Source organism: Syzygium oleosum, unplaced genomic scaffold (assembly GCF_021117445.2).
Source record: "Syzygium oleosum isolate NSW1041296 unplaced genomic scaffold, Sole_v2.1 Sole_v2.09, whole genome shotgun sequence".
Lineage (NCBI taxonomy): Eukaryota > Viridiplantae > Streptophyta > Magnoliopsida > Myrtales > Myrtaceae > Syzygium > Syzygium oleosum.
In genome coordinates, this window is record NW_026607493.1 from 1,609,205 (window position 1) to 1,634,648 (window position 25,444).

General features: G+C 38.7%; 4 protein-coding genes across 4 annotated transcripts; 1 reads left to right on the forward strand and 3 right to left on the reverse strand.

Moving 5' to 3' along the window:
* Nucleotides 1–1,278: 1,278 nt before the first annotated feature.
* LOC115690224 (alcohol dehydrogenase-like 6) lies at nucleotides 1,279–6,049 on the reverse strand. The gene is made up of 10 exons (XM_030616498.2): nucleotides 5,849–6,049; nucleotides 5,590–5,726; nucleotides 3,551–3,588; nucleotides 2,965–3,287; nucleotides 2,789–2,871; nucleotides 2,633–2,708; nucleotides 2,483–2,544; nucleotides 2,288–2,383; nucleotides 2,034–2,195; nucleotides 1,279–1,690 (listed from the first exon to the last, which is right to left on the reverse strand). Exons 1-10 carry the CDS (start codon nucleotides 5,880–5,882, stop codon nucleotides 1,574–1,576), a joined length of 1,128 nt encoding a protein of 375 aa, XP_030472358.2. The 5' UTR covers nucleotides 5,883–6,049; the 3' UTR covers nucleotides 1,279–1,573.
* A 542-nt stretch (nucleotides 6,050–6,591) lies between these two features.
* Nucleotides 6,592–9,188, reverse strand: LOC115690226 (uncharacterized). The gene is made up of 5 exons (XM_030616499.2): nucleotides 8,828–9,188; nucleotides 8,379–8,521; nucleotides 7,950–8,134; nucleotides 7,077–7,190; nucleotides 6,592–6,974 (listed from the first exon to the last, which is right to left on the reverse strand). The coding sequence occupies exons 1-5, from the start codon at nucleotides 9,113–9,115 to the stop codon at nucleotides 6,847–6,849; spliced, it is 858 nt and encodes a 285-aa protein (XP_030472359.2). The 5' UTR covers nucleotides 9,116–9,188; the 3' UTR covers nucleotides 6,592–6,846.
* Nucleotides 9,189–19,277: 10,089 nt separating this feature from the next.
* LOC115690255 (cytochrome P450 720B2) lies at nucleotides 19,278–22,659 on the forward strand. Its single transcript, XM_030616548.2, has 9 exons — nucleotides 19,278–19,606; nucleotides 20,008–20,332; nucleotides 20,457–20,606; nucleotides 21,107–21,349; nucleotides 21,468–21,557; nucleotides 21,870–21,948; nucleotides 22,057–22,178; nucleotides 22,338–22,465; nucleotides 22,563–22,659. Exons 1-9 carry the CDS (start codon nucleotides 19,278–19,280, stop codon nucleotides 22,657–22,659), a joined length of 1,563 nt encoding a protein of 520 aa, XP_030472408.2.
* Nucleotides 22,660–23,096: 437 nt separating this feature from the next.
* On the reverse strand, nucleotides 23,097–25,094 carry LOC115690256 (pectate lyase 1). Its single transcript, XM_030616549.2, has 4 exons — nucleotides 24,367–25,094; nucleotides 23,886–24,241; nucleotides 23,634–23,769; nucleotides 23,097–23,523 (listed from the first exon to the last, which is right to left on the reverse strand). Exons 1-4 carry the CDS (start codon nucleotides 24,808–24,810, stop codon nucleotides 23,299–23,301), a joined length of 1,161 nt encoding a protein of 386 aa, XP_030472409.2. The 5' UTR covers nucleotides 24,811–25,094; the 3' UTR covers nucleotides 23,097–23,298.
* Nucleotides 25,095–25,444: the final 350 nt, after the last annotated feature.

Consider the following 25,444-nt stretch of genomic DNA (forward strand, 5'->3'; position numbering starts at 1 on the left):
ATATCAGCAGGGATTTCATCTCGACATCGGATGTTATCAAGGGTCTACGGAAGTTAACTGGAACAATTCTTCTAATCCGTTTCAAAAGTTGGTTAGTGTCAAAACTATGTCAGGAAAAGAAAAAAACGGGTTATTTATTAGTAACTTGCTGACATTTTAATGAAATTATCAACTCGCTCTCGCAGTTTTCAGATTACGAATTTTTCTTACTTTTATCAAATTTTATCTGTCTTTCTTTCAAATGCTATGAATTTATCAAGTTTATATGAATTTATTGATCTTTATTGAATGAGTTTCTAACTTCTTTCCAATTAAATTACGGACTCCTATTGGATTCCATTTAAGTTACTGACCAGGTTTATTCGGTTTTTATTTTTTAATTTATTGGTTTTTTATAATTGATCAACTTTTTTTTATCTTTTATTAATTTTTGTCCGTCTTTCTCACATATGCCTTCAATTATAAAAAAAAACCAACCTTTCTTCTTTCATTTTATCGAATTTTCTTTATTTACATTATGATCTAATTTTGGTTTTACTCTTTCACTTGAGTTACTTACTAATAATTATTTGGCTTTTTAAAGAAAGAATTTGCCAACTTTTCTATTGAGTTACCAACTTTTATTTACATTAATTACCAACCCGTTAGAAATTAAAAACTTTCTCGATCAAGTTACAACTAGTTTTGGGTTACCAAAAGAAGAGTTGTTAAATTTAAAGCGTTGTAGATGAATGCAAATAAAAGTTTGTAAAAGTGAAGAAAAGTTGACAAATAAAAAAAATTAATAAACGTCAATAAGTAATACAAATGGAATGGTTGGCCCAATATTAGTTACTATCTTAATATGAGAAAAGTTCGTAATCTTTAAAAGGAGTCAGTAAACATAAGAGATTGCTGACTAAGACTAATAAAAGTTGGTTAAAAAACTCCAATAAGAGTTAGTTACCTGGACAAAAGTTGTAACGACGCCTTAATTTAAGTTAATAATTTCGTATAAGAATTAGTAAATTCAAAACATTAGTAAGTTATGCAAATCAAAATTGGTAAGTTAGTATCAAAACCGATGATATACAAATTATATAAAAAAAAGGCAAGCCCAGAAAAGTATAGATATTTACCACCAAATTACCTGGAACAAAGTCACAATCATTTTACTACCAACATTTTTTCTTGACACTCACGACCACTGATTGATGAAACTTATCACCGGTGAAAAAATCCGTAGTTTTGGACACAGAACGATAAAATTGTGTTGTTTATGATTGCCAGAGTCTAAGATGAGCAGTTAATTTTTCTTTCCAACGCTGAATCTACGTGGTTTTGGTAAATCATTATCTGACAGGATCAGCACCACCGGTCTCAGAATTTTGAAGTGTCAATCTGCTTAGCAGCTACTCGATTACAAAGACTTAATTTTTCCCATTCACGAGAGAGAGAAGAAACAAAAAGAATGGTTCTGGCCACCAAAGTTCCTGCCTCTCTCCTGGTGAAATAGGCTTCCCAAACATTCGTTCTTAGCCTCATGCATTGCCGGGAATTGGCAACTATACCGTCTTCTTCATAAGCAAGCAATCTACCTTGGCATATGGAGGACGCAGCGCAGACACTTGCCTTCCCTCATGAGCTCGAAAGCTTTGTTGATATCCTCAAATTGCAAATCATGGGTGACAAACTCATCCACCCGGATTTCCTGCATAACAACGCCATTAAGCACATTCTTAATACACATCGAAGGCGCATTTTCTATTGTCCAAAAACGGGATGGTCTTTTTGCCTTCTGTTACCTGATCACGGTCAATTCTACAGATCTGTTGGCTATATAGATTTTTCATCCGTGGTGGGTGATTTTTAACCAGGGATGGTTAATACCCAAATGTCTTAGGAATTTGATTTTAGTAACTTCCATTTTTTTCATTAGCAACTTCCTGGACATGTCAAAAATATGTAGGCTTTTCCCCAGGGAAAATGCAAGTTGCCGCAACAGGACGCCACTTCATGTTTATTGAACTTAGGGATGTATAGAATCTCACTACCTTGTTCAAGTACTTGTCGACCAATGACGGTATATCGGATTTTGGTCTCCATCCACCAAACATGGAACCTCTCAGTGTCCTCCCGGTGAGCAGCAGTCCGTAGTGAGCTGTTATTTCTGGCTTTGCTTTCGGCACACCAAGGGTCACAGTTAAACCCCATCCCTTAAGGAAACATTGGACAAGAGGTTTCACTACTTTCCTTTTGAAAACATTCCTTAACGAAAATGAAGGAGGTTAAGTGAAAGAAAGATTACATCACAGCAAGACTGCAACGCAGTTGTCGTTGCTCTTGTATCGCCGGCGCACTCAAAAGAGTAATCAGCACCCCCATCAGTTATCCTCTTGATGACCTAAGCATTAAAAATTTCAGTGATTGATTCTCTCCAGAGATCAGTTTCGACAGATTATGCAAATCATAACTATTGCATCATACTTTTGGGATAAAATACCTCGTGAATGGGTTCATCATAGTCCTTTGGATTGAGATACATATCAACTCCAAAATCTTTTGCTGCTCCAGCATGCACAATCACTATCAAGGCTAGTTCGGCGCACAAGATATGTTCTCAGAATGAAAGAAAATATATCCGTTTGTTTACCTTTCACGCCCCTCTCAGGATTAATGTCTACACCAATTACTTGAGAAGCTCCCCGAAGTTTGGCACCTTGCGCAACCTTTTTTAAGAGAAGTTACAACAATGATGGGCAATGCTCATTGGATAAGGGAAGAACAGGAAGTTATCTAAAGCACTCACAGAAAGACCAACAGTTCCAAGACCAAATACTGCTACATTTGATCCTTTGGATACGTCAGCCACATTCCAAGCTGCACCTAGACCTGTGTAATCTCATTGCTCAAGGATGTCAGCAGTGAGAACTTACTGTACTGTGACCAACTTGATTCCATGTGCTATTGGGTAAGATGTGTTACCTGTTGCTACTCCGCAACTGAGAATACATATTTTCTCTAGAGGCGCCTTTGGGCTGACTTTGGCAGCGCATCCCGAGTGCACCACCGTGTACTCGCTGAAACTCGAAACGGCACAGTAATGATATACGGGATTGCCTCTAATGGAGAAGCGCGTCTTTTGGTCGCTGTGCATTACACCTTTCCTTTCCAACCCAAGTGCTCGGCACATGTTGCTTTTATTCGATGTACAGTGCCAGCATCTCTTGCATTCTCCCATGAACAACGTCAACACATGGTCTCCCTCCTTGAATTCGGTCACTCCCTCCCCAACACTCTCGACAATCCTGCATAATCAAGTTAATAATAAGTTAACATCATTCAATGATAAAAGTCTTAACATAGAATTGTCCTTTTTTCTTGTTGGTTAATTCAGCAATCTGTTCTTTGATCAAGAATCAATGCTGGAGGACTAGTCCTGCTCTCTCTAACATGAGCTATATTGACCGAGATCTGTTCAAATAGGCAGTCGTATAATATTTGACACGAACTCAAAGAGATTAGCATAAAATGAAGCGGCACAAGGAGAAAGAGGGAAGAAGCATAATACCCTGCTGCTTCATGGCCAAATATGCGAGGAAAAATAGGCTGCACAGGAAAAGAGTTTGCCGGTTAGTCAAGTACAGTTTCTTCAGAAGATAGAATCATAGAAACGTGAATAGAGAATATCATTCTAAAAACTAAAAGATGAATCAAAAGAGTTGTGAATATGCGACCTCCAAATAGTCATACCTCCCCAAGTTCAACGAATTATCTCATAACATAGGAATAAATTTAAAGAATAGACAAAAAAAAAATCAATGTAGAGACTCCATAGACTTATGTCGCAGGTTGCTTCACCAAAGACGACAAACTGATAGGCAAATATCAGAACAAACGGGAACTTGCTGGAAAAGTTATCTAAAATAGGCAGAAGCTAAGGAGTTCATTCTGCAAGGCACCTGAATATTACTGTCGAAATCAACTAAATGAACATCACTCCCGACTTGGCCGTGATTCACCATGATTTGACAATTTATTGGAAAATCAGAATGATGGACATCTCCTCAATATTGTGCTTTGGAATTCTCCGAAACAGTTGATACTCCAGAGCAGAATTCACCTTCAACTCACTCATTTATCAAAAACATTCTAGTGTTCTACTCTACAATAAAAAACTCAGAATTCCGAATGCAGCACGTGGGTCTAAACAATGCCAAGTATGACCCCATTTTCTAAGAGCAGCACCTTTCCTCATATGTGGTTCGAGATGCCATGGAGTCGAGAATGAACAAAAAGATAAACCAAAAAGAACGATTAGTCTTTCCTCCACTTGCTTAGCCTCCCGAAATGACAACGGTTGGAATGAATCTCTACTGCAGTCACTTGTCATTCTACTTACATTACTTCACAGCACAGCAAAAGGTATCTATCTCATTCTAAAGGCTCAAGGCTTGCTTAACCGAGCTGCATCTCTCACTTAACCTGATATTATACATACAGAGAGTGAGCTTTCAGATCAACTATCTCTTTTTCTTCCTTATATGTTACCAAGAGAGTATGTTTCTTTTTCTTTCCCCCTGTAAAAGGCAACAATGACCCATGGAAAATTATTGTGTATGTAAAGATATGCGGCGTCACTTGCTTATATAAAGTTTACCATGATCTACACTTTCAGATAGACTCCCTGCATAGAGTTGAACTTTCTAACAGTGTACACTTAATCGATAAGTGATGTGGCAAACGCTAGAGGAGGTGTAACAAACAGAACCAATCATATTCCGGTAGACTAGTATAGTGTGGGTTCCAACATTACGAGATGTTACTGCATGTACCGACTACCGGTGGTGTACTCAAATTCATTCAACAACTGGATGTAAATCCATGAGTTGAAATACGATGTAATTTCAATGTATCATTTGTTGTAAAAGATACACAGATATAAAGTTATCAAAGATTGGAACAACTAATTAGTACAAGGATAGAAATGCACAAACATAAAGTGACGTGTTATATTTCACGAATAATTTAGTACCTCTCAAATTCATATATAGCGATAATAGACGCTTTTTCTAAAAAGCAACATCGAAAAAAATTTAGATCAAGTTAAGCTCAATATATAAAAACAAGTGAATCGTAATTATACAGCAAGAATATATGATGCAGTAAAATAATATAGAGTTTGGAGGGGTAATAATAAATCAGTGGTTTTGTGGGAGAGAAGAATTCTAATGTTACCGACTAAGTAAATTGATACCAAATGCAACCAAAGTTCTAAGATTGTGTCCCATTTGGGGTAGCTTTCATATTATAGATTTAATCCGATCTGGCCATCGTCTCTCCAAAAAGGGAAAAAAAAGTTCTCGTACTTAAGACCCATTGCATGTAATGGTTCTGGTGGATTCAAGATGCAGCTTGAGAACGCACTCTACCTGATAATTTTCTTAAAGAAAATGTGACTATAGCGATGGCAGGACAAGACACTAAGCCCAATTCTAGATTTATTGTCAGGCCCAGCTTCACATGAACGATGCCTCCATGCTTTCTCTGTTTAGATATCGGGCTCAGGCTGACAGACAAAAAGAAGAAACAACAACAAGAAGAAGTTACCTGGGATTCCCAAGCGGAGACGTCGCTGCCACAGAGGGAAGTGGCGATGACTTTGATTCGGATCTCCTGAGGTTGAGGCGGGCTCACTTCCACTTCCTCGATCACCAGAGGCTGTCCAGCTCCCCATGCCACCGCAGCTAAATTTTTTTTTTTTGGGTTTCAACATCGAATCAAGAAACGCATGAACACCCAACAAGACCACATAAGAAAAGGCAGAGAAATCAGAGAAATGTCTCAAAAGTAAAGAAAAAGATTCAACCTTTGCATGTGATGACGGAGGGCGAGGACGGCATGGTGGCTGGAAAGCGGGAGATGCGCGCGCGAGCGTTGGGTGGGTGAAGTCTCAAGGCAAAGCAAAGAAGTCGGAAGGAAGATGATGGGTTCAACGTAGCCTCTTGAAACGTTGAATTTCGTTTCTATAGTGTCATTTGGTGGTAGGTAGGAGGGAGAGAGGGAGGGAGAGAGAGAGATTGGGGTTAGTTGGTGAGTGGGAGTAGATTGATGCTTCTACTTCTTCTGTTTTCATTCTAATTTTCTTGAATTTTTCTAACTCATGAGAAAACTGAAAGAGCCATCTGATCTTGCATCTGCCGGGTCGTGGGTGCTGTAATACAAGATTTGCTCTGGGCAAGAACTGTCTGATCTGATTAGAGTTCCCTCAATGCGCGATTATCGAAAAATTCACTCGGTCTTGTCTTGGTGACTAATGTGTTTTCTGGCCACCGTCTAGCGAATTGTAGAAAAGCTCTTCGAATTGTTGCTCCTCTTTGTTCATTTGCCATTTCAAATACTTACACAATGTACTGCTCCCGTATGATGTTACGTCTGTATTAGAATAATTTTTTTATTTCCATCAAAATCGATTGAAATGAATTGGGATGTTCAGTTCCAGAAAGAAGGTTCTGCACACCCTTTGACAAGGCAAGACCCAGCGAAGATTAGCGACAGCATTAATGTATTTAACCTTCAATATAAAGATCTTTTGATGCTGAAGAGAGACAATTTTGGCTTGACAGCTTAAAATACACTATTCATGAGTCCGAGACACAAATGTTCATCTCACTGATCCACCTTTAGATGGCAAGAGACGGCCGGATTTTTCTAGAAGTTGAGACATGCTACTTGCTACATGTATGTGAAATGTAACAGCTAATCTCCATCAATCCAAAATCACAATGCATTGGTATGCCTAACCGTTTGACTTCTTGTAACAGAACTCACTCCCCGAGTCGTAGCCATCTTCAGTTTCGGCAAGTTTCATTTTTTCACCAGGACATACATTGCTACTCGCTGGCTGTGATAATCTGGATGGAACTGTGCCTGATCTATGCGCCCCACAATGAAATACTTCATCGCAGCGTCCAAGAAGTATTCGAGGATACTATCTGCCAAGTAGAAGATGAATCAATATATATACCCCTGCCCAATGCACATATTCACTCACAAACATGCACCCGTGCACACACGTGGACAAATGGAAAGCATACCATTGCGAAGTTCTCCAGCCAAAATGATGGTTGTTTGAGTTCCAGAAAGTTGCAGCAATGTCTCGATCAGATCCTCTACTGCTCCCTCACTGTAAATCACATCAGATCCCAAAACTGACAAAGCAAGCACAGTTAAATCACATAGAATTTTATGATCTCCAGTTCTTATGAATGAACAGGAAGCATTTTAAGAATATCATCAACCAAGAAATAGAGAAACTTAGAACATATGTATGGTTTCTTTCACAATCACACAATTTTGCAACAGAATTGTTGCCATTTGATCAAGAGACAGTGTTTCCTTTCCAAAAAGTTAGGTATAGATTATTATAGTTCTGCCTAAGAACCAAGGTATAGATTATTATAGTTCTGCCTAAGAACCATTCTTCTTTCAAAGACGGGTAATATTACAACCATAAGCAGATAATCTATTGAAGAAAGCCCCGCAGGCATTACTTAATTCTTGTAGCTGAAGGACTCCCTCTGTGTAAATGCAGGAACTGAACCCCAGGAAATGAAAACAATGATATGAGGAAAAAGGCATGAGAACTTGATTAGGGAAAATCCTTGATCATGAAAAGTAAGTTTCTTCTGTAATGACAAAACCGGCAAATAGTTTCTTCTCTAATGACAAAACCGGCAAATGCATCAAAGAGAGGTTAGCTCGAACAAGATCAACCCATGCAGAGGCACACGGGCACAAAGAATTAAAGGTAGGAGGAAAAGCTCCATAGAAGATAACCAGTAATTAATAATTTTTTTTTTTTGGTAAGGAGTAATTAATAATTTGATATGTCTCTTGTACAAGATTCGAATGCATAGAGAAGGACAAAAAATTTATCAATTGAGGGAGAAGAGACACAGCACCATTACCATAGTCTGGTAAAGGCTCAATCAACTCTCTTTCAGGATCATCTCCCCAAATCAGTTCTTTCACGACCGCAGATCCCCGCATATCGTTATGTTTCAAATTTGTCTCGACGTTCTTCCTGAGAAGCCTTAGTCTATCTGGTAGATCAGTAAGAATCGCTTGAGCACCCAAAAGAGCTGAAATGCAGCTGAAACCAAATGCAAAGCACCCTCGAGTAAGCAACGGAACCACTCAGCCAAGATGTAAATAGGCAAGAATACAACTAGACAGGTCAGCATATCCAACTCATCGTAAACTTGTAATATTCTCCATAAGTTTGTGACACAAGGAGTTAACCTCGTCGTAAATCATAATTTTTGCAATGAGCACGAAGTAAGAATCCGTGTTTCATTCGATGTGTCTCAGGACTCAAAAGATTACGATATTTATACCCAACTAATCCACATCCAGAGCCCAATTCGACAACCTTCTTGCCCTGAAGAAGAAGCATCCCGGAATCCACGGCATGTTCCAAGAACTTCCCCAACACAACTCCACTATCCCACATCACTGATCCAGTCACTCCAGGAGTAATCTATAACCACATCAAAACAAATCATTTGAGGAAAAAAAAAAAAGCACCGTAGATTCTCATTCATACCACAAAGATTGATCAGCGAAGATTCTGTTCTCACGCGTCACATTGTTTCGACACACAAATCAATCACTCGGACCTCTTTGTTCGTCATAGAAATCCAAAAGGTATGAAATTTCTACCTTTTACGAATCCCAATTTCCATTCTAATAGCAGTTGTATTAGCAGATTACTCAGATCATCGAATCGAGCGATCAAAGAAAAAGTTCCGCTTCCACTAAACCCTAGCGAGAACGAAGACCGTACCAGAGAAGAAGGAGATTGGAGGATGGAGAGGGAGTGGCCGCAAGCTTCGACGGCGAGGGCGAGAGACGACTGCGAGACGAAGGCGTTGGGCCGGGCGAGAGTCGGCTGCTGGATCCCCCACAGCAGCATCGTCTCCGCCGCCGCCGCCTCTCCTTCCTCGTCGCAACCTCCGCCGGAGCCCAGCAACCTCACCTTCCCTCCGTACGAACCCAGCCCCACCACCATTTCGCCGCCGCCGTCGTCGTCTACTTCGAGCTGCTCCACATGCACGGCGCTCGCAGCCGCCATCGCCGGCACCGCTACTTTGTCTATTTCCACAGAGATTAGTACAGCAAAAGTGTAGTTCTCCGAATATTGAGAGATTTGGAGGGATTCGTGCAATTTTAAAAAAGTTTATTTTTCCTTTTCATTGATATTATTTCGTGAAAAATTTGACAAAAGTCATTTTCTTACAAAAATTACAATATTTTTCGATATTTGACTGAAATCTGAAAATAAACTAGAAAATATATCTACACGAGCACTGAAGTCTCAAGCCCGGATCTCTGACTCCCAAGGACAAGCAAAGGCATTGATCTTGGGTCCACCAAAATCGAACTTGAGAACTCGGTGCTCGTGCTTGGCTCCCTGGTGCCTTGGCTCGGGTCTAGGAAGACCGGGCCCAACTCGATGGCGCTTAGGCATGGGAGTTCCGAGCCCGGCCTAGCCTCAAAAGACCCGAGCTTGGGAGTAGGAGACCCAGGCATGGGCATTGGGATCCCGAACTCGGCCTCGATGGACTCGAGCACGTGCACCAAGGACTCGAGCCCAGCCTCGATGGACTTGGGTGCGGTTGCCAGGATCTCAGGCGTGCCTAGATAGACCTAGGCCAGGGCGTTGGGATCCTATGCATGGCTTCAATGGTCCCGGATCCGGGCATCGGGGACTAGGCCCTAACTTCTAGTCCCAACCTAGCTACCAAGGATCTGGGAACAAGTGTTGGGGTTCTTGTGCCCAAGCGCAGAGTTTTGGTTCAAACGTTCATATCTAGTTATATTTTAAAAGATGATTTTCGATTTTCTTAAAAATGAAATTATTTTTCTGAACTTAAGTTTTGTGTAGGAAAACCTTTTTCGTTGATTCAATTTCCTAAGTGATCCAAACGTCGCAAAATGAGGAAAATGCTTTTCGCGAAAAAAATGAATTATTATATTTATTTCAATTTTTACAATTATTAAAAGATATTTAAGTCGCCTTTTTTTTCCTTGTTAACACTCGTATAACATTTTAATTTAATCTCTCAATTTCTTTTCTTTTCTTTTCTCGAAATCATGTGAATCCTTTCGATATCCCTTAATCACTTCATCTAAACTGAACAAATACGTCATTTTTTTTCACGATATTTTTCTAGTTTCATTTGATTGTATTCTTTTCGAAAATCCATTTTAGTCCTTGAATCTCCACATTTTTTCAATCAAAACTTTAATACTTTTAATTTGTTTATCCATGTCCTTTAATCGGAAAGACTTTCTAAATTAATTTCTCTCTACTTTTCACGTTGATTTGTTAGCTCAATTTGTGATCATTGTTTTCATCTTCAAGACTCTTGATCCCGTGCATTAGCTAACATTTTACATTTTTAAAAGCTCTTTTTACACGATGGGAAAATTTCAAATAAGGACTTGATATACCCTCATTTTCTCAAATAAGGGCATGAAGTGGATTTTGTGTTAAATAAAGGCTTAAAATGGCCATGTCAGTCTCAAATAAAGGCTTAAAGTGGCCATGATAGTTTCAAATAAGGAGTTGACCTTGCCGGTCGCCAATTGGTCAAGGACATTTTCATCCAAAGATAATTTTAATTTTAAATTATTTTTTCTTTTTTCCTTTATATTATTTTTTTCCTTTTTCTGGTTTTCTCTTCTTTTTCACCACCTTTTTCACCAGTGGCCAGGAAAGGGCTAGGTGAGGGCACCCTCTTGGCCATGGGGGAGACTGGCCCTCGTCAGATCTGGGCGAGGGTCGTCTTGCTAGTTGCCAGCTGTCGGCAAGGGACAGCCTCGCTTGATCATGCAAGGGCGACTTTCGCCCAACCCTTTTCGGGCTTCGCCGACCACCACCGAAGAAGAAAGAAAAAAACTAGAAAAAGAAAAAAAGGAAAAAAGAAAGAAAAAAGGGAAATTTTTTTTTAAAAAGTCAAATGACAAAAATGCCCTTATCACCTGAAAAGTCAGACCCTTTTTTGAAATAGATATAATCACTTTAGGCCCTTATTTGAAACAAAATTCACTTTAGACCCTTATTTGAGAAAACAAAACCACTTCAGGTTCTTATTTGAAATAAGGTCCACTTCAGGCTCTTAGGCTGCGCATGGCAACTTGCCAAATAGTGTTTGATTCTGTTCTTTTGTTCCCAGAATCAGTTTGGGAATAGAAATCCGTTTGTTTAATTTTTTGATTCTGGGCACAAATTCTTGCAAATTTGTGTCCGGAATTAGTTTTGGAGTAGAATCAAGAATAAAAAAAAAGTAGCTTCGTGATTCTGGGAACAAAAATGAGAATCAGTTTTTTTTTTCTTCTTCTTTTTCTTGGTTTTTAATGTAGCTTCTAATGTCCGGCGTGAGGGCCACCCTCGCCGTATCTAGCGAGATTAAAATATTTTAATAAAAAAATATTATTAATAAAATTTTTTTTACCGGTTATGGCCAGCGACCAGGCCATGGTGAAAAAAATAAAAAAAATATTATTAATAAAATTTTTTTTATCGGCCATGGCCAGCGACCAGGCCATGGCAAAAAAATAAAAAAATATTTTTTATTAAAATATTTTAATAAAAAAAATACAAAAAAAAATATTTTACCGGCCATGGTGAAAAAAATAAAAAAATAATTTCAATAAAAATATTTTTTTATTAAAATATTATTAATAAAAAAATATTTTACCTGGCCATGGCTAGCGACCAGGCCATGGCGAAAAAAAAGAAAAAAATATTTTTAATAAAATTTTTTTTAGTAAAATATTTTAATAAAAAAATTATTTATAAAAAAATATTTTATTGGCCATGGCCAAAAAAATAAAAAAATTATTTTTAATAAAAGTATTATTAATAAAAAAATATTTTACCGGCCATGGCCAAGAAGGAGGAGAAGAAAAAAAGAAAGAAATATTAAAATATTTAAAATATTATTAATAAAAAGAAATTTTATGCCGTTACCAAACGCATTTATGTTCTTTTACTATTTCAGGAATGGAAATTTTGGACCGTTACCAAACGCCTTCGAATGCTCGGGAATCGATTCCCGAGAATAAAAAGAATAATTTTAAACAAAGAATCGTTGTCAGTAAATCGTTTATATCCCCTTATTTGATAAAATGAGGACATTTTAGACCTTTATTTAGAATTTTCCCTCACAGTAATCTTGTAGGCTGAAATAGTAATATTAACTCGTTGATTTAATTTGCAAACGCAAGGACTTAATCAGAAAAGTTTGATTCACTGATTTAACTAGACAAATTAAAAGTTAAAAAAAAAACAACTTAGATTAAAAGTTGACTCTAACCTTTTTTAGGGAAACAATCACAAAAAATCCAAAACTATGTCTACTATGACACATTTACCTTAATTTTTTTTTGTGACATAAAAAACCCGAAATAAATTTACTTTAAAATTTTTCTTGTGACACATTTACCCTTTACCAAGGTTCTATCATATGATTTTTTAATCAAAACAACTGTCGTTTTTATTTCATTTAAACTACGTAAGCGCCATGTCAACAACATTTGTTTTCCAATATGTAGGAAGATTTTTAACAGTTTTCATTGACAGGACTTTGACTGAGGGTAAATGTATTGCACACTTACAAGTTTGAGATTTTTTATGTCACTGAAAACAATTTAGGGTAAATATGTCACAGCGGATATAGTTTGCGATTTTTGGTGGCTTTTGCCCATTTTTTTATATTTTAAATTTCTGTTAAGTGGACTATAAAAGGTTGTTGGTACATTCTCTCTGTCTTTGTTAAATTTCTAGCATGTTAAGGGCCTGTTTGGTAACCGGCCAAACAGTGCTTGATTCTATTCTTTTATTCCCAGAAACAAAAAAAGAACATAAATTCGTTTGGTAAATTTTTTGTTCCCTGGAACAAATTTGTTCCAAAAATCAGTTTTAAAACAAAATCAAAAATAAAAAAAAAGTTGATTCTTGATTCTGGGAACAAGAATTAGAAATGAAAAATAATTTTTTTTCTTCATCTTCTTTCTTGGCCGATGGCCAGCCATGGGCCAGGGTCGGCGAGGGTGTCGTGGCCCTCATCGACGAGGGCGAGGGCTGGACCCTCACTGCCTGGATGAGGGCCGCCCTCGCCTGATCTGGCGAGGGATGGACCCTCGCTGCCTGAGTGAGGGTCGCCCTTGCATGACCCTCGCTAGATCCGGCGAGGGTGGCTTGCGGCTTGGCGAGGGCGACGACGAGGGCGGCCCTTGCCCAGGCTCCGAGGGTCTAGCCCTCGCCTTTGCCGGCCATGGGCCAAGGAAGGAGGAGAAGAAAAAATGAAAAGAAATAAAGGAAAAAAAGAAAGAAATATTAAAAAATTCAAAATATTATTAACAAAAAGAAATTTTGTGCAATTACTAAACGCGTTTCTGTTCTTTTTCTATTTCAGGAATAGAAATTTTGGGCAATTACTAAACGCTTTCAAATTCTCAGAAATTGTTTCCGGGAATGGAATAAAAAAAATTATTTCTGAGCAAAAACTATTTTCGAGAATAGAATAGTTACCAAACGCATCCTAAGTTACCTTAAAAAATCATGGGTTAGCTAAAAGTTTAAATATTAAATTTTAAGTGTTCATAATCTTAAGTGTAAAAATAGAAATAAAAATTTGTTACAATTGGAAATTGAATACTATTAAGCTCTTACCAAATATAAAAATATTACCATTATTGGTAGGTTTTATCAATAAATTTGACATGATTCTAATCATAATAAATTTTTTTCTATGAAACGAATCGAGTAACTTTATCTACCAAATTAAGTGGATTTTATGTTTAATTGAATTCGGCTTAAGGTTATCAAACAATCTTAATCTTATTAAGTGCTGAATTTTTTATTTTTTAACACTTAATAGGGGTTATCAAACACGCTAAGAAGTATCACTGTATATTGATTTCTACTGCCTCATCAAGCAGTCGCACCTAAGTTTTAGCATAAGGAATAAAATTTTACCATTATCCTATAGAAGTTCCAATATATTAAAGTTTATTTACCGATACTTACTATTACTCTTTAACAACAGGGAATAAGTTATTTACTATGAAATGGAAAATTATTTGAGAAAATAGGTAAGGATAAGAGATTTATGAAATATATTTGATCATTACCAAAATTTACTTATAAGCGTTGATAATACTCATATTTACCAAGGGTATCGGAAAATTCTAACCCAACAAAAAATAAGCTGATTCATAGTATCACCATTATTATGGAATAATTCGGCTTTCCGTCAATGTACTTTCACACATTTTTTGATCAAGTCTTTGCATTGTAATTTATCTAATCAACAGATCCGTTTACTTTTACAAGTTTTTATAATTAAAAATCTCCGACACTAAATCAAACCAAATCCAACTGATGTGTTTTTGATCAATATGGATGGCCATGGGGTGGGCATCCACATTGGCTAAATTTATCTACATCATACATTGACTTTATCTATATTAGCTACATTTTTCCACACACATTCGTGTGGGTATTCATATATTTGATCTACATCATATTTTGGGGTTGTCTGACGGCCATGTTGATTGAATTTAGTCAGAACTTGTGTTGGATGGACTTGGTCAAAAGTTTGTAAAAATAGAAGAACTTGATTGGATATATTAAAAGTACATGAGTGTGAGATTACAACCAACTATTCTAAAAATTTAAACTTTTAGATGAATGCGTAGTTTAATATTTAATTGCTCTAACACTCTTCCTCACACTTTGTCTGGTCTTTTTGCTTAGTACTAGGCATGGACATTTTAATTGGGGAGGCAAATAGGGTCCGCAAAGATTTGAACTCGGAGCCTAACTCTGATATCATGAGAGATTTTGTGGGACTACAGTCAACTGTTTTAAAAGCTTAAGTTTTTAGATGCATGCGTGGTTTAATATTTAATTACTCTAACAATGAGCATGATAAGAAAAAGGCTTGAAAGTATAGGGACAAAAAATAGAATTTTCTGCAAAGATTTAGTGGATGTTGCAATTAACCAAATAAAACGGTATTTACAAGCATTTAGTTGCATATGCAAATACTCTTTTTTTTCACCATAAGAAATGAAGACATACCTAATGTTTACATGTTTACTCACTGATGAATGTTACCAATACTAGAGAAAACGGAAGCATGCTAACCCATTGCAAATTCTATGATAGTTGAATGGTAGTTATGGATAAATCGAAACCTCTACTTATTAAATTCATCAAATATCAACCAACAAATATTGATATTTACCAAATAAATTGACAAACTACTATTTAACCAAATCCATGTTTAGTCATAGGCTAGTAAATATTCTGTTAAGTGCTAATAAATTATACTAAAAAAAGAAGAACGTTGGCAATTCGCTGAACGTCATGAGTGGAAAATGTACATCATCTATTCATCCAAATAATCAAAGGAAAATACAAAAAAAAAAAAAGACCTTTACACTCTTAACTACATGAAAATTTCCCAGCGTGAAGACACCAAACAGTTAATTTAATTCCTAATATTATAACAATAAAACCATAGAAGCACATTTAAAAGGTCAGAAAATGACAAAAGTACGACTAGACGTATTGTTCAATTAATTAAAACCATATGGTCTCCCATGTAGGGCGCACCTTCTCGATGGACCTTCAAAGTCGCGGCACAAGAGGGAGACGATGAGAGAAAGAGAAACCCTATCTCAAGAAAACGACATGGACCAACATGGCACTTTCGAAAATGCAACCATAGTGAACATAAAATAAATGAGCACAATGTCCATGAAAATATATAAAACATATATATATATATATATATATATCGGTACTTTCGAAAATACAATCATAGTGAACATAAAATAAATGAGCACGATGTCTATGAATATATATATATATAAAATGGGATGGTCAAGGCCTAACAACAGACTTGCTTAAAGATGTGCGAGCACAATTAATATATAGTCATCACCTTTGGATTCTGCATTAAACTATGGCGCACATCATGCATGACCGAGAGACATGTAAATGCACATGCACAAACCCTAATGGGCAAGACTCTGTATATGTAATTACATGGAAGCTGGTCTGGAGTGTTTATGCCACTTCGAAGGAAGCAAACCTTTTTTTTTTTCTTTTTATTAGGGTTTGGCACGTCTTGGTCATGATGATTTCGATGATGTGGGGGCTAAATTTCGGCAGAATTTTAGGCTTTGAAATTTAGAAAATTGTAAACTTTTTACATCTGAACCTTTTTCAAACTGTCCTTTGCACGTTCTTCTTTGACCGGGTTTTTAGTGGCTCCAGGATTCATCGATAACCCTAGTTTTACCCTCCTGCAATGACCTTGTTACCCACCCGGATGGCGTTCATCTCCAGGGCAGGTTGATGGGTAAAAGAGTCGTATTGCCTTAAGACGCATGCATGAAGAAGTTTAACGTAATTATACCAAGAACCGCACGGAAGTTGGGGAAAAAGCACGGGCGAGCTGTTTCTTTAGTCTCGAGCTCATAACTGGTCAATGCTCTCTCTCTCTCTCTCTCTCTCTCTCTCTCTCGCTCTCTCTCTCGTGAATTATGATGCGCAGATGTTACTCAAGCAGGTGGCAAGTCCAATGTGGCCTGTTGTAATTTAAACGTTAGACTATGCGAGTCAAACTGGTTTTGAGTCTGATGATCAAACTTGTCTTCTTGGGAATCTCTCCAACTTGAAGCTTACTCACCTGGTTTTATGCTGTTTTGGGGGAGCAGACGTTAAGCATAATTATTAACAACTTCAGTCTCTCTCTCTCTCTCTGCGCGCTTGCCGATATATGATGTTTGAAGCCTTTTCTCGTGCATAAAGATAACGTTTGTGTGGTTTCGCATTGATTATCAGGTCTCACAGTTTCTTTCTTGAAGCTTTGGAGGGACTCTCAGAGCTACTGAAGAGTGTTGTTGAAACATCAAACGCATCCACAAAAGAGTGTTGTTGTTTATTTGACAGATTATGGTTAATTTTTCTATTGTCTAGATTCAAAGTGGGAAGATCATATATTCTTTCTTGGCACGCCTCAGCCAAGAAGCAATAATATAACAACTGAATTGCAGTATCTATCTTCCACACCAAGGTATCTAGGAGGTGCTTTCTAGTCTTCTTTGCTTTGCTTTATATCTACTCTCTTGCACATGCATGTGATGCATATATTCCGTATTACTGCACCCATTATTCATTTCATTGGTTATAAGATCCCTTGGTTCTCTTTTTAATTTGGTTTAATTCATATAGAGATTATTTTAGTATCGCCTATCATTAGAGAATAATCTTTCTAGCTTTCTCTTTTATTCCATTCATAGTTTGTTTGTTTATCCTTCCTGCTTTTTGCTTCATTTTGTTCTCCATCACCCATATATTCCTAGGCTCAGCTGTAGCACGTACTCATAATCATGTCTCTTTTAGAGAATCAAGCTCTTCTTTTCATGCTCTCTCTCTCTCTCTCTCTAAGTGCGGTGGGTCTTCTTCTTCTCCATAAGATAAGCACAAGCTTCTATTATATGGGTAGGAGAAGTTAATATAAAGTTTTTGCACTGACCTCACATGCTTCTATTATGTGTTGGGAAGAAGTTAATATGCAGTTTTTACACTGACCTCTCTTTGGATCTCTTCTTTATATTAATCTGCTACAGTTCTGTTCTCCTTGGTGATTCAGAACTGGAGTAGTTAAGGAGAGAAGCATAGAGAAAAGCTAGAGTTGGTTGCTACCCACTTCGCTTCAAAGTTTGAAGCCTCTCTGCCAAGTGAAACCTGGAATTGTTATTGGAGGTGAACGAGCCAGAAGAAGTTTATTCGCACTTCATCTGCTACTCTTACACACATTGAGGTATCCTCTCTATAATATCTGTAGAAGGTTCTTTCTCGGTCAAGTTCATTACAATCCTACGTTATTGAGATAGCTTGCAACAACTGTGAAGCTCCTATTATAATAACTCCCATGGGGTTGCAAACCCTGGTCGCGATTCTCATTGTCTTTTCCGTAAAAAGAAAAGAAAAGAAAATCACGTCTTTGATTTTGCTGAAAATAACTATGATAATTTCATTCTTGGGAGATGCTACTAATGCTATGTAAGAGTTCATCGTGCCTGTTGAATGGCACACGGCTGAGTTTTTATTGCAGATGAAGTGAAGAAAAGCCGCCACCCTTTGTTTAATGAGTTATGACCCAATGTTTTGAAGAGTTACTTAGTAACAGGTGATTTGCCGCATCATCAGTAACTCGACTAAAATTATGAAGACCAAAATTACGTACCTAGGGTTCCAAATAGTCGTAGTAAAAGAAAAAAAAAATCAAAAGAAAGATTGTAAGGGTTCGTGAAAATTGACATATATGCCAACCCTTTATATTGATGAACTCGAAGTTAGTATCTATTAAATTAGTCCCCTTATTGCTGGGATGACAACTCATTAGTACTGTTAAAGTATTTCTACGGCTTTATATGCTCTTCAGATGCAAGCATTCTCCCTCCACCTATATGCTTAAGTCTTTTTGTTAGGCTTTCCAATATCGTATCGGAACCATATTTTACCCCATTCACATGTGCAGCTCCCAATTAGTCAAATTCCGCATGCCGTTCCTAATCCGGCTTGCATTTATGCCAAGCTTATATATTGGTCAAAATTGACATATAAGCCAAGCTTATATATTGGTGAACTAAAATGTAGTATTTACAAACCTAGCGCTCTTCTTACAGGGATAACAACTCATACATACGAAAAGAACGAATTTAGATAATCTTTCGCAGCTTCGATTGTTATTTATAATTAATGTCAATTCTCTATTGTTTTTCTCACCATTTAGACAGGAATGCATGGTAATTAAAATTTGAGTATCCTAGCTAATTTCATCATTTCCCTTAAAATAAACTTCTTTATCAGCAAGATCTCGCCATCCTTTTACCCAATTTTTTTTTTTAAATTATTCTGGCGAACAATGGCGACCATTAAGACTTATCACATATATTCTCCTGATCATCTAACCAATTTTCTAGGAACACAAAACAATTATTAAATTTGCTCAAGTACAAATACATACGTGGCCATCTTAGGTCTTCGGAGTTAGGTCAACGAGCATGCTTTTGCCAACCTTATAAACAACATCTTGTTTATATTCCCTCGCTTTCTGTGCTTAATATAAATTTCTCAAGTACGTATATAATATACCATATGTGTTGCTCCACTAAGTGATTAAGCCATTGCACAACAACAATTAATGACGACGAACGTCGCTCCGGCAGATTTGCTCCGATCCCTCTCCCGAGTTGATCTACTCGCCACCATGAGAGAAAAGACGACTGGTTCAAGAGATCATTGGCCATTGAGCTACGCGATCATCCTCGCGACGACGCTAGTATTTATCGGGTTTCTCGTGAAGTTGATTTCGGAGACGAAGAGGAGAAGAAGCGGAAGAGGAGGTGGCCGTGGCGGGTGCAAGATGCCACCAGGGAGTACGGGGTGGCTACTCGTCGGAGACACCTTCGCCTGGTTCGGCGCAGTGGCGAGTTCGCACCCGCCTCAATTCGTCGAGCAACAAGTCAAAAGGTATGCATGCGTACATTTTCTTAGCCCAAAGGACAAATGATGTAGGTTGATTTCACTTTAAGTATTCTTTGTCATCAATCTTAGTTTTTCTTCAGACAAGCAAAATCTTTCCACGTCGAACTCCTTTTTACAATGTTATATTATGATGCTGAATAAGTACATAGGCCTTTATCATGGAAACTGTTTTAGTTTTACAATAGATAAGATTAAAAAGACACTAAAAGCTATTCTTGTTAATTTATGTTATGCTATGAACTATGTTTAATGCGATTTCCCTTGATATACCATAACTTTGGCTGACTTTGAGTATTCAAATATGTTATGGTCAATCTTCTGAAAGAGAAGATGCACACAAGAATAATGAATTTTCGCTACGAATGGGTCGATTCTCTTTTGAGCAGGTACGGGAAGATATTCTCGTGCAGCCTGCTGGGGAAGCGGGCGGTGGTGTCGGCGGACCCGGCATTCAACCGGTTCGTGATGCAGCATGAGGGGAAGCTGTTCCAATCGAGCTACCCGAAGTCGTTCCGGGACCTGGTGGGAAAGAACGGAGTGATCACGGCCCAAGGAGAGCAGCAGAGGCAGCTCCACGGCATCGCTTCCAGCATGATGCGCCTGGAGAAGCTCAAATGCCACTTCCTGGAGGACATTCAGCTTGTCATGCTCCGGAGCATCTGTGAGTTTCCGGACAATCAAGTCATCGTCCTCCAAGATGTTTGCAGAAAGGCAAGTTTAACAGCTTTAATACGGACTTTAATAACTCTAGGACATGAATACACAGTGACATGAGCGATTTTATGTTAGAGTGACTGCTTTGGTTATTCAATTTTCTGGGTTGATGATGAATCAGGTGGCAATAAACCTGATGGTGAATCAACTGCTGGGGATGACCAGCGAGTCGGACATCGACGACATGGCTCGGCTCTTCTCCGACTTCGTCGATGGTTGTCTCTCTCTTCCCATCAACTTGCCCGGCTTTGCCTACCACACTGCCATGAAGGTATATTCATGTACTTGCATGATTATGTTGTCAAAAAGTATTTACATCAGTAAAAATGACCTGATCAATGGACGAACCGTACGCTAGGCCTAAACAGTAAAGACTTACCCAAACCCGCGCATTATTTATGAGATGCAAATGTTCTGCATAACAAAAGATTATGTATGAGTGGACTTATTAAGAAGGAAATTGCTTATTCAGGCTCGCTCAATTTATACTTTAAAGTTGGGTTGCTAAGATGATCATCGATCGAGTCCAAGCCGATATTAGGCCTTACGTGTTGTCTAGGCCAGCCTAAAATAGTGTTGGGCCCACTTGACCCGAGCCGATTGGTGGGTCAATAGGCCTATTGATAAAGTTTATTGGTTGGATTTGGTAGGCGTAGACAAACTTTATAATCGGTCTAATTTTTCAATAAAAAGTAAGAATAAATTTCTTATTTTTGTACACCAAAATTTAGGACTAAAGTGATGAGATTATGTACATATGACTTTTGGTAGGCTAGGAGCAACATAGTGAGCAAGATAAACGAGACAATCGCGAAGATCAGGAAACTTCAAGACTCAGCAGACGTGGGCAATGGCGTGCTCGGAAGACTGCTCGACGAAGAGAGCCTTCCCGACGAAGCCGTCGCCGACTTTGTCATCAATCTGATCTTTGCCGGGAACGAGACCACTTCGAAAACCATGCTTTTCGCCGTCTACTTCCTCACTCAGTGCCCTAGAGCTTTGAAGGAACTCCAGGTAAACAACAAACATGCCAAAAGAACAATTAGCCAAAAAGAAAAAAGAAACTATGTTCTCTTCTAATTTAGTGAAAGAAAGACCTTTTCTTGAAAGGGTGAATCTACTGTTTGAACAGGAAGAGCAAGAGGGTTTAAAGAGGCACAATGCAGATGAAGCTGAGATGCTCACATGGCAGGACTACAAAGCAATGCCCTTCACACAATGTGTAAGTCATTCTTATTGCTTTTTCCCTAGGAAATGAGAAGGGAAATATATTTACAATTTTCCCAAAAAGAAAAAACCCGGTTTTCCGATTTATCAAATCATTAATGCAAAAACTCCCATTTTCCGGCCATCTCATCAAGAATTTACTTCCTAGTCTTGAGATTAGTTAACGTCCACGTTAGGTATATTGACCCTCAACGTCTGTTTAGAAGTTGCTCGCGTCTTACCTAATCTATGATATTAATGATGTTTCCCGAGTTTAAAAGTTTGTCCTGACGCCAAATACTCAGAAACCCTAATCTTTTTGGTGCAGGTGATAGACGAGACACTGCGACTTGGGGGGATTGCAATCTGGTTGATGAGGGAAGCCAAGGAGGACGTTGCATATCAAGGTCTTTGAATTTATTTAGTTTTTCTCTCCCTTAACATTTTCTTCTTTTGGTATTCTTAATTGGATAAGAATTAAACACGCGGGATTTACAATAATACCGCCAATGCAGACTATGTCATCCCCAAAGGATGCTTCGTCGTCCCATTCCTTTCGGCCGTTCATCTGGACGAGGACTTGTACCCCGGAGCTCTCAGCTTCAATCCCTGGAGATGGTTAAACCCCGAAAATCAGGTCGGTCCATATACGACAATGTGACTTTTACAATTACATAATGTATGATCGGTGTTCTTGAAAATTGTAATATTTTCATTAAGTATACTTAATAAGTGTTTTCGAAGCATTCGATAATTTAACTCTTTATACATATACTATTGTTGTGACATGAAATAGGAAAAGAGAAATTGGAGAAATAGTCCATTCTATGCACCGTTTGGTGGAGGTGCTCGATTTTGTCCTGGCGCAGAGCTAGCTCGACTTCAGATTGCTCTCTTTCTCCATTATTTTGTGACTAATTACAGGTTAATTTTTCCATCTCTTTTCTAATAATATCAAGAGAATGAGCATCTTTGTTTATAAATTTAGTTAATTCTGATAAACTCAATTTAATATGAGCAGGTGGACCCAATTGAAGGAAGACAGGATGTCCTTCTTCCCATCGGCGAGGCTAGTCAACGGATTCCAAGTGCGCTTGAACAGGCAAAGTCAACTCTGATTGATTCGATCACCCAAGTGACTGCAAAACTGTTACTGTTGTAAATACTTCTCAACTTTATGTTTTTTTTTTCCACATTTACAGAAATCAAAATTTCACTCTGTGTATCGTTTGCAATTTCTCTTGCGCTTTCGAGGCTAAGAAGGAAGAAAGGGACGATCGGATTCGAAACTTGTTCAATTAAAAAATCACGCGAAATTTGTATCCGACGAGATATGCGCGTATTGCTACACTACAATGATTTCGAAGTGGAAAAATGAAATTTTTTAATGTTGCATCAATTTAGGTTTATTGCCCTATCAATATCCAAGCTGCACTAATGATTTGACAATTATTTTATTTTAAGACGAGAATTATTTGTATTATATCCAATAATTTGATTAAACATGGGCTAATTGTTAATGCGATGAAAAATCAAATCAAAAACTAAATGGAGCAAGAACACGTTCAAGAATCAAATACATGACATTACAGTTCAGAACACCAATATTGGACTAATGCTATGCTTATTATCATTCTCCAAACTGTCATGTACATAGACGAGAGTCTGAAATATGCAGACACTTCCAGTTCTATTTAGCCTTGAGCACAGATCGATCCGTGTTCTTCGCCATGTTAGATCGAGCTTCTGGGTATCGCTCAGCATGTCGATCTTCTAGAGCACTTGAGAACGCCCGACGAGCTTGTCAGCGATCTCACAGATTGCGCGTCACCGACTGTAAAGCTCTGTTGCTTATTGTAGCAAGGTTTCGCGCCGCCGAGTCTTCCCTGTTTCGTGAAAGAAGCTCCGTTTTCAAACACATCCCTCACTGAGTAGAAGCTCCAAGCCCTTTTGCTCGCGTGGCTTCCTAATCTCCATGTAACCTGTGCATCAACATCATGGAAATCACCAATTTCACCGATATGATTGTGACCGAAAAAAATGGAACTTCAAAAGCGCTTGATCTGAATGCGATAGATCCATGTTCATATACCTCCTTGTTGCCTCCTTCTGGCGCGATGAACAGGTTTGCTTCACTCTTGATGCTTGGGCCTGAGCTTCCTCCGATTGCATACTGTTCCCATCCCTGGTACAAGTTGTTCGCCACATGTGCGTATCCGTGTCGAACCCTAGTTCACATAAAGAATGAATCCGTCAATGAGCGAATAGGAAGAAGGAGATGATCTCCGGTCAATGACATCACCAACTACTCGTCGGCATGAATAACCGAGAACTTAGCTACTACCTCGGCATTCGCTGGTTGCAATTAGGGCCAAAGTGGTTGTACACGATGGTGGCCTTCATGTTGCGGTCGCGAACATAGCCATCGTCATGGCCGAGGAGCATGACCTTGTCCTGGTCTCTGAACCAGTTGTTGGAGATGGTGATTTGGGTGGACCCTCGCGTGACGTCGAGGAGCCCGTCCTGGCATGCATAGAGCGTGTTGTGGTCGATCCACACCTTCGATGCCGTCACGAGCCGGATGGCGTCGCCGTCTACTTGGCCGAGAGGCAGGATTTTGGAGTCCGGCCCGATCACCTGGCTCGGTGGCTGCGCTTGGCAGTGGTGGATGTATAGGCCGTGGATAATCACATTCGTGGCCTGATCACAAGCAAGTAAATCTCTCATAATCACATTAGGGAAGTTACTTTCCAAAGTATTTATGCAACCTTTTCAAATTCAAACAGAAAAGGAAACTAGAATAATGCAGGAAGGCTTGGACATACCTTATAGACCAACAAACATCCACCTCCGGTGATGTGAACATTCGTGCCGCGGCCATCGATGGCCGTGAAGCTGCTCACTAGGAGAGGTTTCTGGAGCCTGATGGTCATGTCCCTCTTGAACGTGATCCACACTTTGCCATTTATCAAAGTGGCCCCATATCTCAGAGTCCCCGGTCTCGGCCTCAACGGGTCGTCGCTCGGGTCGGTGATGGTGTACCGCAAGGTCCCCTTGCCGATGTTGCCGGTCATCTTCCCGCTGAAACCGACCGAGCAGGTGGCCAGCTGCTGCCGCTGCCTCCGCCAGTTGGGGTTTCCCCTCCAGCACTGGTCGATCACGTTCGATCCATGGGCGAGACCCGGGGTCGGAGAGAAGAGGACGGCAATGAGGAAGAATGCCAAGGCAAAGTGCCAAGTGACGGTGGTCATGGCGAGAGGAGAACCCATGTTAAGCGTCTAGTGAAAACAAAACGTAAAAGGGAAGGGCTTATAAATAATGGGAAACAAGCTTAAGGAAATTGGTTAGGAAGGCTTCCAGAGTCTGTTCAGTTGGTTTTGGAATTGTTGTCATTGATAAGAGAAGCTTGAAATAGAATGGCTGCTTTGCTTCGGCGGTTTACACGACAGCATCTCCCCCATTTTGAGATTTCAATGATAAGGTAGTTTTGTTTTTAATACTTCTCGAAGCGGACAAGTCCCCCAATTTCACTTAATAACTAACGAAAAGTGATTTTTTTTGGGCCCTCGAGAAAAAGTATTGTTGCAAATAAGCTCCCGGACGAATAAATTTTTCAGACAATATAGTTTTTTTTTGGCCTTCGAAATTTATTTTTCCTTGCTTCAAATCCTTTCATTCGATCGGGTCCGTCAATTTTCAAATTAAAGTGACAAACGGGTAATCGGAACTTAGAAACAAATTAAGATCTTGGAGAAATAAGAGTACAACGTATCCGATGTTAGACAAAATTTGAAAGATGAAGTTGTCAAATTTGAAAATACGGAATGTTAGAAAAACAAAGTTACGCGAAAATTATTCTACCCTGCCTTTATTTTCTTAAAATATCAAACCTAATGTTTCATC